We start from the raw sequence: 12,334 nt of genomic DNA, 5'->3' as shown, positions 1-12,334 counted from the left end.
CACAGGGTATGATAAACATCATAGCAATCAACACAGGGTATGATAAACAACAAAGCAATCAACACAGGGTATGATAAACATCATAGCAACCACTAGAGGGTATGATAAACAACAAAGCAATCAACACAGGGTATGATAAACACCATAGCAATCAACACAGGGTATGATAAACAACAAAGCAATCACCACAGGGTATGATAAACAACAAAGCAATCAACACAGGGTATGATAAACAACAAAGCAATCAACACAGGGTATGATGAACATCATAGCAACCACCACAGGGTATGATAAACATCATAGCAATCACCACAGGGTATGATAAACGCCATAGCAATCACCACAGGGTATGATAAACATCATAGCAACCACCACAGGGTATGATAAACAACAAAGCAATCAATACAGGGTATGATAAACATCATAGCAGCCACCACAGGGTATGATAAACAACAAAGCAATCAACACAGGGTATGATAAACATCAGAGTAATCACCACAGGGTATGATAAACAACATAGCAACCACCACAGGGTATGATTATCACTACAATGCCTAAGTACATGCCCGAGATGAACTACCTCCAAACATACCCAGGATATATCGTTGATAGAAATGTTTTATACAACATGCTTCTTTTCGTGCATTCATTTCAACAGACGTGGCTCAAGTCTATACGCATTTCTTTCAGGACCGCTAATGATGGTGTGAATGTCACGAGGGTATATGGATTATCCACATTCAAGGTACAGAATATCTTACACATATCTGATAAGGATGCAACAGCCCTGCAACTCCGTCTCCCTGGTTAACAGAGTTCCACCACATCCATTGCACAGTAGTCTCTCCCATTTTTTAAAAAGGTTTCTGTTTTGAATTTGGGGTTATTTTTATCAATTCGCTAAAAAAAATTTGATGTCAGGATATGAGAGCAGAAGTGGAACAACAGATGTACGAGAGACTAAACATGAAGATAGAAGACTTTTTACAACTGGGTGAGAACGAGAGATTATCAAATAAGGCCTCGTTTGTACTTGTTTGACTACTCTAAAGTGCATTATGATAATGATGATAAAGATGATGATAATGGTGGTGGTGGTGGTGTTGATGATGGTGATGGTGATGAAGATGATAATGATAATGTTGGTGGTATTGGTGATGGTGATGGTGATGGTGATGAAGATGATAATGATAATGTTGGTGGTGATGGTGATGGTGATGATGATAATGATGGTGGTGGTGTTGATGATGGTGATGAAGATGATAATGATGGTGGTGGTGGTGCTGATGATGGTGATGAAGATGATAATGTTGTTGTTGGTGGTGGTGTTGGTGATGGTGGTGTTGATGGTGATGGTGATAAAGATGATGATAATGATTGTGGTGGTGGTGGTGGTGGTGGTGTTGATGGTGGTGATGATGATGAAGATGAAGATGATGATGTGACGATGTGGTGGTGTCTTTAGCTACCTATAACTGGGTGTCTGTAGCTACCTATAACTGGGTGTCTGTAGCCACCTATAGCTGGGTGTCTGTAGCCACCTATAGCTGGGTGTCTGTAGCCACCTATAGCTGGGTGTCTGTAGCCACCTATAGCTGGGTGTCTGTAGCCACCTACAACTGGGTGTCTGTAGCTACCTATAGCTGGGTGTCTGTAGCTACCTATAGTTGGGTGTCTCTAGCTACCTATAGCTGGGTGTCTCTAGCTATCTATAACTGGGTGTCTGTAGCTACCTATAGCTGGGTGTCTGTAGCCACCTATAGCTGGGTGTCTGTAGCTACCTATAGCTGGGTGTCTGTAGCTACCTATAACTGGGTGTCTGTAGCTACCTATAACTGGGTGTCTGTAGCCACCTATAACTGGGTGTCTGTAGCCACCTATAACTGGGTGTCTGTAGCTACCTATAACTGGGTGTCTGTAGCCACCTATAGCTGGGTGTCTGTAGCCACCTATAACGGGGTGTCTGTAGCCACCACCTATAACTGGGTGTCTGTAGCTACCTATAGCTGGGTGTCTGTAGCCACCTATAACGGGGTGTCTGTAGCCACCTATAACTGGGTGTCTGTAGCTACCTATAACTGGGTGTCTGTAGCTACCTATAACTGGGTGTCTGTAGCTACCTATAACTGGGTGTCTGTAGCTACCTATAACTGGGTGTCTGTAGCTACCTATAACTGGGTGTCTGTAGCCACCTATAGCTGGGTGTCTGTAGCCACCTATAGCTGGGTGTCTGTAGCCACCTTTAACTGGGTGTCTGTAGCTACCTATAGCTGGGTGTCTGTAGCCACCTATAACTGGGTGTATGTAGCTACCTATAACTGGGTATCTGTAGCTACCCATAGCTGGGTGTCTGTAGCCACCTATAACTGGGTGTCTGTAGCTACCTATAACTGGGTGTCTGTAGCTACCTATAACTGGGTGTCTGTAGCCACCTATAACTGGGTGTCTGTAGCTACCTATAGTTGGGTGTCTGTAGCCACCTATAACTGGGTGTCTGTAGCTACCTATAACTGGGTGTCTGTAGCTACCTATAACTGGGTGTCTGTAGCCACCTATAACTGGGTGTCTGTAGCTACCTATAACTGGGTGTCTGTAGCCACCTATAACTGGGTGTCTGTAGCTACCTATAACTGGGTGTCTGTAGCTACCTATAGCTGGGTGTCTGTAGCTATCTATAACTGGGTGTCTGTAGCCACCTATAACTGGGTGTCTGTAGCCACCTATAACTGGGTGTCTGTAGCTACCTATAACTGGGTGTCTGTAGCTACCTATAACTGGGTGTCTGTAGCCACCTATAACTGGGTGTCTGTAGCTACCTATAACTGGGTGTCTGTAGCTACCTATAACTGGGTGTCTGTAGCCACCTATAGCTGGGTGTCTGTAGCCACCTTTAACTGGGTGTCTGTAGCAACCCATAGCTGGGTGTCTGTAGCCACCTATAACTGGGTGTCTCTAGGCACCTATAGCTGGGTGTCTCTAGCTACCCATAGTTGGGTGTCTCTAGCTACCTATAGCTGGGTGTCTCTAGCTATCTATAACTGGGTGTCTGTAGCTACCTATAGCTGGGTGTCTGTAGCCACCTATAGCTGGGTGTCTGTAGCTACCTATAGCTGGGTGTCTGTAGCTACCTATAACTGGGTGTCTGTAGCTACCTATAACTGGGTGTCTGTAGCCACCTATAACTGGGTGTCTGTAGCCACCTATAACTGGGTGTCTGTAGCTACCTATAACTGGGTGTCTGTAGCCACCTATAGCTGGGTGTCTGTAGCTACCTATAACTGGGTGTCTGTAGCTACCCATAGCTGGGTGTCTGTAGCTACCTATAGTTGGGTGTCTCTAGCTACCTATAGTCGGGTGTCTGTAGCTACCTATAACTGGGTGTCTGTAGCTACCTATAACTGGGTGTCTGTAGCTACCTATAACTGGGTGTCTGTAGCTACCTATAACTGGGTGTCTGTAGCCACCTATAACTGGGTGTCTGTAGCTACCTATAACTGGGTGTCTGTAGCTACCTATAACTGGGTGTCTGTAGCTACCTATAACTGGGTGTCTGTAGCTACCTATAACTGGGTGTCTGTAGCTACCTATAACTGGGTGTCTGTAGCTACCTATAACTGGGTGTCTGTAGCCACCTATAGCTGGGTGTCTGTAGCCACCTATAACTGGGTGTCTGTAGCAACCCATAGCTGGGTGTCTGTAGCCACCTATAGCTGGGTGTATGTAGCTACCTATAACTGGGTGTCTGTAGCTACCTATAGCTGGGTGTCTGTAGCCACCTATAACTGGGTGTCTCTAGGCACCTATAGCTGGGTGTCTGTAGCCACCTATAGCTGGGTGTCTCTAGCTACCCATAGCTGGGTGTCTGTAGCCACCTATAACTGGGTGTCTGTAGCTACCTATAGCTGGGTGTCTGTAGCCACCTATAACTGGGTGTCTGTAGCTACCTATAGCTGGGTGTCTGTAGCTACCTATAACTGGGTGTCTGTAGCTACCTATAGCTGGGTGTCTGTAGCTACCTATAACTGGGTGTCTGTAGCCACCTATAACTGGGTGTCTGTAGCTACCTATAACTGGGTGTCTGTAGCTACCTATAACTGGGTGTCTGTAGCTACCTATAACTGGGTGTCTGTAGCTACCTATAACTGGGTGTCTGTAGCTACCTATAACTGGGTGTCTGTAGCTACCTATAACTGGGTGTCTGTAGCCACCTATAACTGGGTGTCTGTAGCTACCTATAACTGGGTGTCTGTAGCCACCTATAACTGGGTGTCTGTAGCTACCTATAACTGGATGTCTGTAGCTACCTATAACTGGGTGTCTGTAGCCACCTATAACTGGGTGTCTGTAGCTACCTATAGCTGGGTGTCTGTAGCTACCTATAACTGGGTGTCTGTAGCCACCTATAGCTGGGTGTCTGTAGCCACCTATAACTGGGTGTCTGTAGCAACCCATAGCTGGGTGTCTGTAGCCACCTATAACTGGGTGTCTCTAGGCACCTATAGCTGGGTGTCTGTAGCCACCTATAGCTGGGTGTCTCTAGCTACCCATAGTTGGGTGTCTGTAGCTACCTATAACTGGGTGTCTGTAGCCACATATAGCTGGGTGTCTGAAGCTACCTATAGCTGGGTGTCTGTAGCTACCTATAACTGGGTGTCTGTAGCTACCTATAACTGGGTGTCTGTAGCTACCTATAACTGGGTGTCTGTAGCTACCCATAGCTGGGTGTCTGTAGCTACCTATAGTTGGGTGTCTCTAGCTACCTATAGTCGGGTGTCTGTAGCTACCTATAACTGGGTGTCTGTAGCTACCTATAACTGGGTGTCTGTAGCTACCTATAACTGGGTGTCTGTAGCTACCTATAACTGGGTGTCTGTAGCCACCTATAACTGGGTGTCTGTAGCTACCTATAACTGGGTGTCTGTAGCTACCTATAACTGGGTGTCTGTAGCTACCTATAACTGGGTGTCTGTAGCTACCTATAACTGGGTGTCTGTAGCTACCTATAACTGGGTGTCTGTAGCTACCTATAACTGGGTGTCTGTAGCCACCTATAGCTGGGTGTCTGTAGCCACCTATAACTGGGTGTCTGTAGCAACCCATAGCTGGGTGTCTGTAGCCACCTATAACTGGGTGTCTCTAGGCACCTATAGCTGGGTGTCTGTAGCCACCTATAGCTGGGTGTCTCTAGCTACCCATAGCTGGGTGTCTGTAGCCACCTATGACTGGGTGTCTGTAGCTACCTATAGCTGGGTGTCTGTAGCTACCTATAACTGGGTGTCTGTAGCTACCTATAGCTGGGTGTCTGTAGCTACCTATAACTGGGTGTCTGTAGCCACCTATAACTGGGTGTCTGTAGCTACCTATAACTGGGTGTCTGTAGCCACCTATAACTGGGTGTCTGTAGCCACCTATAGCTGGGTGTCTGTAGCTACCTATAGCTGGGTGTCTGTAGCTACCTATAGCTGGGTGTCTGTAGCTACCTATAACTGGGTGTCTGTAGCTACCGATAACTGGGTGTCTGTAGCCACCTATAGCTGGGTGTCTTTTGTATCTGGCTATAACTGGGTGTCTTTTGTATGGTGTCTTTGTTCTTTTGTAGCTAACTATAACTGGGTGTCAGACGCGCCACATAAGCACCCAAGTAGCTACATGGTGGATCTACTGGCCTATCTACGGAGTACATTTTTAAACTTTGCTGTTTTACCGGTGAGTTTTCAAATCACAGTTGTCAAAAAATAATCTTAAAAGTGGACTTGGCGTTTAGTTTTATATTCTGATAGTGGATTGTTGAGTAGACCGTGACTCGCGAATACCACAATCGCGGCAGAAGGTATGCCTTGAAATTTTAAGCATCTTGTGGGGTGACATCATCAGTGGTCGTGTAAGCATCTCGCGGGGTGATACCTGTCTTTTTATTGTTCAGGGTAACGTGACGCAGACTGCATGTCTGTCGTTGTGTAAGCATGTCGCTGAACGATACCTGTCGTTTTATTGTTCAGGGTAACGTGGCGCAGACGGCATGTCTGTCGTCTTGTAAGCACCTTGCAGGCAGCATGAGAACACTACTACTGGACGATGATGTAAGTACTTCAACCCTTAGCTCGAAATACTAAATCTCCTTAATGTGACCCTATACTCTCCAATGATAAGGAAGGGAAAAATGAAGTAATTAGATCATTCATTTGATTACTTTGTTGATCGCTTGAACACTGTCTCGTGTGGTAAAGATTTTCTCTTTGCAGGTGAAGCAGATGAATGAACATGGATTGAATTGGTTCAATCAGGATCTAAGAGAATGCGAAGGTGAGGGTCTCACAATACTAGAAAAACTGGCAAAACTCAGCCATAAAGACGCGGTAGCGGCACCGCACGACACTGTCACGAGAAATTACGACACGGTCACGGGACAATTACGACACGGTCATGGGACAATTATGACACGGTCACGGGACAATTATGACACGGTCACGGGACAATCACGACACGGTCACGAGACAATGACGACACGTTCACGAGACAATAACTACACGGTCACGGGACAATCACGACACGGTCACGGGAGAATCACGACACGGTCTCGGGACAATCACGACACGGTCTCGAGACAATCACCATCATTGTCACGTAACAGTCACGCAACATTTTTTTAATGACCATAATCATAGGGCGATAGGGACTTTACACAGCAACGACGGCGGAATCAAGAACGGTGCGCGCTATCGTGAATTACTCTGAAAAAACGTTTTGCGAACATTAAATGGCACGCGCTGCACATTCGCCTCACGCTCTTGTAGCAGTCACGGCTCCCTTGGTGTGTTCATGGTCACGTAGGATATTCACCATGTGATTAGGATCGCTTTAACTGACTGCGCATTCTACAGAATTCGCCAACTCCAGTCCAGTAGAAGGCATAAGCGACGGTACACTTCAGATGACCTTCCTAGAGCTAAGACAGGTAAAACACCCACCTCATTTTTCTTTCCACGCCCCTTACAAGCTAAGTCACGCAAGCTAAGTCACTCAAGTTAAATCACGCGAGTTAAGTCAAGCCGGATCTTTTTTGTAGATTTTAAAATGTTCACCCAAAGCTCACTTTCTTATGCAATTTGCTAGTTTTTTACTAGAATCCACGTAATATAGCATTCCTTAAACCCCAGCAGTCCGTTGGGAGACATTAAAATATAGAGCGGTCATGTTTCTTGAAGCATGGCGAAAGGAGTGCTTCGTTGTTGTTGTTGTTGTTGTTGTTGTTGTTGTTTTTTCCTATACAATGTGCAATGAACACGTGAACAAATTGTTTCAAGTTCGGGTATTGATGTCCGAAGGTCTAAAATTAGTTTGTTTGCCTTACTCATTTTCAGCTGGTGGATTTGTTGTTGGGCTGCGATTGGTCCACGTACTTGAAGGACCATGGGTCCACCACAAGTAAATACAACAGAGTCAACCCACAGATAGCTGCTAGACTTCTGGAAAAGTAAGCCCCTGCGCCCTACCCGCTGATGCCTCTCACGAGTGTAAAGCCTTCACTCACAATACGGTCCCTACACGCCCCAGGGATTCCCACGGAATTTATTATTGCATTGCAATCGTTCCGTTTTGTCAAATTGTCTCTGTATTTAAAATGATCGTCCCTTTATTCAAGTTTTCTCTGTATTTAAAATTTTCGTCCCTTTATTCAAGTCTTCTCTGTATTGAAATTGATCATCCCTTTATTCAAATTTTCTCTGTATTTAAAATAATCGTCCTTTTATTCAAGTCTTCTCTGTATTGAAAATGATCTTCCCTTTATTCATGATCTCTGTCTTGAAAATAATCGTTCCGTTCATGGAGTGCTTCTCTATATTTGCTCTTCAGGTTGATGGAGTCGGAAAAGAAGCGCGGATTCACGATTCGCAAGTCCGAGCGCGAGAAGAAGAAACTGATGGAGACAATCATCAAGAAGCTGCGAGCACTTGACGGCGATGTGTCTGGGAACTCCATACTCCACGCTCGAGAATAGCACAAAAACAGTAGATGTAAGCTATCCACGCTTGAGAATAGCACAAAAACAGGAGATGTAACAAATCTGGACAACGATGCTAGATGTACTACTCCAATTTTACGGTTCTCTACAACAATATTATAGGAAAAATTCAGAAGATGTATGGTACAACTACTGGGCAAAGATACCATGTTATATCTTGTAATGGCTTTCTACCATCCAGGCGCTAAATGTACAAGAGAGCATATAGTTACCCTTTATCTCTTTCGATGGCATAGACATGCCTGGAAACACAATGCATCATGGTTAGGGTGAACTTGCCCATTCCATGCTAAGCTTGAGCACCAGCGTCTTTCCCGGGAAGGGAATGGGCCCGTCCCAGATAATGGGGGCCTGTGGACGTCATTCCCGGGAAAGGGAATGGGCCCGTCCCAGATAATGGGGGCCCTGTGGAATTTGAGCGCGAGAGTAAGACTTGAGTTAGACTGACTTGCTGGTCCTTGTTTACCCCTCCCCCCCCCAAAAAAAAAAAAATCAAATAAATAATTACAATACGATAAAAAATAAATGAATGAAATAAGCATTTCAACCTCTTTTATCCGGAAGTTTAGCATCAAGTTCTAAAGAGAGGCTGACAGCTGCAAACTCCCCCTGTTCAAGCCTCGTTTTCGCGTTCAAATTACCTGGGAAAGGGCCCTTTGTTTAATTTTAATTCTTTTCAAACAAATGCCCGCTTTTTGCATGTTTTAGTTAATAAATGCCCACTTTATGCAGGTTTTAAACAATAAATGCCCGACTTATGCAGGTTTTAGTCGGCACGATTTTATTTCCATTTCCGTTCATGCATAATCCTTGAAATTATTGAAGAATATTGATGTCATTTACAAAGATAGACTTTCTGATAATAAAGATAAATAGCTGCGGAAAGTGGGATGGGAAAGACTTATAGAAATCCACGATTAGTCCCAGACTTCAACCCCCTAATCTATATTGTTGAAAACAATACAGCGCTTCAAAATGCGCGATTGCTAGTGTAATATTGCGATGGCCGAAGCAGCGCATTCCATCTTCTTTCCAGGTTTTATTTGATTTTTTTGTGAGTTTTATTGTTTGACTCGTCGGCAAGTGGATCGGCAAAACGAATGGAAGTCATACATTGCTGGTATACAACCGTGACCTTAAGTTAGACAAGTAATACGAATATCCCTGCCTAGTGTTATAAAAGCGTAGATTTTTTTAAGGCCTCTCAGGGTTAATTGTTTCCAAAAATTTTGCGTATATGAGGTCAGTTCCACTAGATGTCTTAAATGATAAGCGGACAACCGAATCGATTTCTTGGAAATATGGAAGAGCAAATTAGATTTTTTTTGGTGTTTCTAAGGAATCGATTCGGTTGTCCGCTTGTCATATGAGACATCAAGTGGAACTGAATATACGCAAAATGGAGTGGTTTACAACTATAGTTTTTTTAATTTTGTACCAAACTCCCAAAACTGCGATTTCATTTGCACGTGCGTCGCGCCTCGCCTATTATTAATATCTAATTTTTATTTCCGAATTTGCAAACTACTAGAAGCATTGGTGATTATGTTCGTCAAAGATCAGATCGATCGCACGCTTTGAGAGGGCTACTTAACGGATTTCAATTTCAACGAATTTTTTCAAGCAATTACCCGCGAGAGGCCTTAAAGAAATAAAACCCCATCCTTCTCTGGTTTATAAAGACACATTCTAAATTATAGTAGTTCGACACAAGGCCTTTAACCTACCTCTTTGAAATGATCGAAGATTTTTTGGACAATCTATTTAGGTAATTATCCTTACTTTAGTTACCCTGGTCCCAGGGTAAACTTTAGTTAAAACCCTTCCACATTTTGAGTTTGTGTTAATTTTGTAACAAGAATATTACCCCCCTCCCAAGACCGCGCTAAAAGGGGTTTACTTGCGCGCTCGTTTGGATGGCACGCGCATTAGACTCATTATTACGTCGCTCGCGTAACCATGGCAACAATAAACAGATTGACTCGGAAACGACTTTTTCGTGAGCAGGAAAAAGTTTCACAAAAACGTTTCCAAAAAAGTGCTCAAAATCATCTCAAATCCTTGAAATAGCATCAAATACGCATGTGGCAGGTGAGATGAGAAGTTTGTCGATTGAATAAAGTGATTTGTATGATTTTCCGACTATTAAACCATAGATCAAAACCTTGATCTTCTTTGTAAAATAACCAGCGACTTTGATATCCTCAAAGCCATAACTATTGCCTGAAGTGCTTTATTGTATGCGAATACCTCCATACTATATCAACATGATACAAAGAGTACCAATGGTGTTTTTCTTTCAAATTTTAAAAGTGTGATCCCCCTCCCTACTGTCAGCAAAGTGATCTCGCTCCTCCCTACTGTCAGCAAAGTGAGATCGCTCCTCCCTACTGTCAGCAAAGTGAGATCGCTCCTCCCTACTGTCAGCAAAGTGAGATCGCTCCTCCCTACTGTCAGCAAAGTGATCTCGCTCCTCCCTACTGTCAGCAAAGTGATCTCACTCCTCCCTACTGTCAGCAAAGTGATCTCACTCCTCCCTACTGTCAGCAAAGTGATCTCACTCCTCCCTACTGTCAGCAAAGTGAGATCGCTCCTCCCTACTGTCAGCAAAGTGAGATCGCTCCTCCCTACTGTCAGCAAAGTGAGATCGCTCCTCCCTACTGTCAGCAAAGTGATCTCACTCCTCCCTACTGTCAGCAAAGTGATCTCGCTCCTCCCTACTGTCAGCAAAGTGATCTCACTCCTCCCTACTGTCAGCAAAGTGATCTCACTCCTCCCTACTGTCAGCAAAGTGATCTCACTCCTCCCTACTGTCAGCAAAGTGAGATCGCTCCTCCCTACTGTCAGCAAAGTGAGATCGCTCCTCCCTACTGTCAGCAAAGTGAGATCGCTCCTCCCTACTGTCAGCAAAGTGAGATCGCTCCTCCCTACTGTCAGCAAAGTGAGATCGCTCCTCCCTACTGTCAGCAAAGTGAGATCGCTCCTCCCTACTGTCAGCAAAGTGAGATCGCTCCTATCTATTATCAGCAAATTGTTGTGTAAACACTCGCCTTTACAGTCTTCCCTGAAACACGCCTCAAACACCGAGTTCCTGGCAATATTATAAGCCTGGTAATCTAATAAGCCTCTGGAGTCGGCCTTTCCTATATATCTGTATATCTCTGAAAGTCCAATAAAGATTGATTGAATCTTCATAACCGGTTGTCAGGGCGTTAGGGTGTTAATAACTTTTCAAATCGTGGATAGTGCAACATCACAGTTGTCTCCTGTTCCGTTTGGTCTTTCACAAGGAAGTATTCTAGGACCTCTACTCTTCACACTCTTCATCAAGGACATCATATGTGAAGAGAGGGGTTGGGAGCCTCGGACGACACCCGTATTACACCCACCGTGACTGGGCTTCCCTGCAATCCACAATTTCTAATATAAACGACTCGTCAATCAGAAATAACAGCCTTCTATCAGTGCTTCTTAGTGTTAATATGTGACCGTAACACGAAAGAAAAGCCCTCCGTGACTAATGTCGAAATCCATTAATCATCGTGTAAAAGAGAACAGACAACCTGTCGTTGGGCGAACACGTTGCAGCCGTCACAGCAAAAGCTAACCAGCTCCTTGGGCTATAGACGAACAGGAGTCTGCGTGTAACACGCACCATGTCCCTCGTAAAATCCCAGCTAAGCTACGCCTCACAAGTGTGGTAACCTATGCCTATGACTAAGTATCCTCTAAGCAGACGATAAGAGAATGCAAAGGAGGGCCACAAGATGGATAATGGAATCGAAGATACCTTACAGGGGACGATTTAATAATATTAAACGTGGCTCTGCTTCTGCCCCTGTTTTATGACAGAGAGAACAAAGACTTGGTGTAGGGTTGTTTTACCCATCTTAAAATTCCTAATTTTGTATATTTTGATACCCATGGCCGCAATAGGCGTACCACATCTTTAAACTACAGTGTACCCATATGTAAGATCATCACTTTTCATCTTACATTAATATAATAGATAACCCATGGAATCACATCTGTACCCTAGATGATTCGATTAAATTGTCAACTCCCTTCGCTTTCTAAAGATTTCTAAAATATATTTTTTTTCAACCGCCTCATCACAGCATTTGTCACTGAATGTCCTTGCACGTGGACTCATTGATTTGTTAAATTAGTTTAGTTCATTAATCCTAAAAATGGTGTCGCTCACGGTGTCCCGTTACACTTTCCCTTTTGGGTTAACTTCTCGTTTTGTTTGTTTTAGTATTGTGTTGTCTCTGATTTTAGTAAATGTTATTGACTCAATAATGTTGAAAA

The 12,334-nt window shown here is 44.1% G+C and overlaps 2 protein-coding genes across 2 annotated transcripts in view; both read left to right on the top strand.

The window, feature by feature from the left end:
- Window positions 1-8,908, top strand: part of LOC116618751 (exocyst complex component 6B) — a 30,350-nt gene extending 21,442 nt beyond the window's left edge. The window contains exons 24-31 of the mRNA XM_048729095.1: window positions 691-745; window positions 922-994; window positions 5,600-5,706; window positions 6,000-6,080; window positions 6,243-6,303; window positions 6,882-6,955; window positions 7,362-7,474; window positions 7,855-8,908. Coding sequence (XP_048585052.1) covers window positions 691-745; window positions 922-994; window positions 5,600-5,706; window positions 6,000-6,080; window positions 6,243-6,303; window positions 6,882-6,955; window positions 7,362-7,474; window positions 7,855-7,999 — 709 coding nt within the window. The 3' untranslated portion in view covers window positions 8,000-8,908. The remainder of the gene's footprint in view (window positions 1-690; window positions 746-921; window positions 995-5,599; window positions 5,707-5,999; window positions 6,081-6,242; window positions 6,304-6,881; window positions 6,956-7,361; window positions 7,475-7,854) is intronic.
- Window positions 8,909-10,105: 1,197 nt separating this feature from the next.
- Window positions 10,106-11,065, top strand: LOC125568049 (keratin-associated protein 10-9-like). The gene is made up of 2 exons (XM_048729360.1): window positions 10,106-10,114; window positions 10,337-11,065. The coding sequence occupies exons 1-2, from the start codon at window positions 10,106-10,108 to the stop codon at window positions 11,063-11,065; spliced, it is 738 nt and encodes a 245-aa protein (XP_048585317.1).
- Window positions 11,066-12,334: the final 1,269 nt, after the last annotated feature.

Source organism: Nematostella vectensis, chromosome 6 (genome assembly GCF_932526225.1).
Source record: "Nematostella vectensis chromosome 6, jaNemVect1.1, whole genome shotgun sequence".
Classification (NCBI taxonomy): Eukaryota; Metazoa; Cnidaria; class Anthozoa; order Actiniaria; family Edwardsiidae; genus Nematostella; species Nematostella vectensis.
This window is presented reverse-complemented; position numbering and strand designations above follow the sequence as displayed.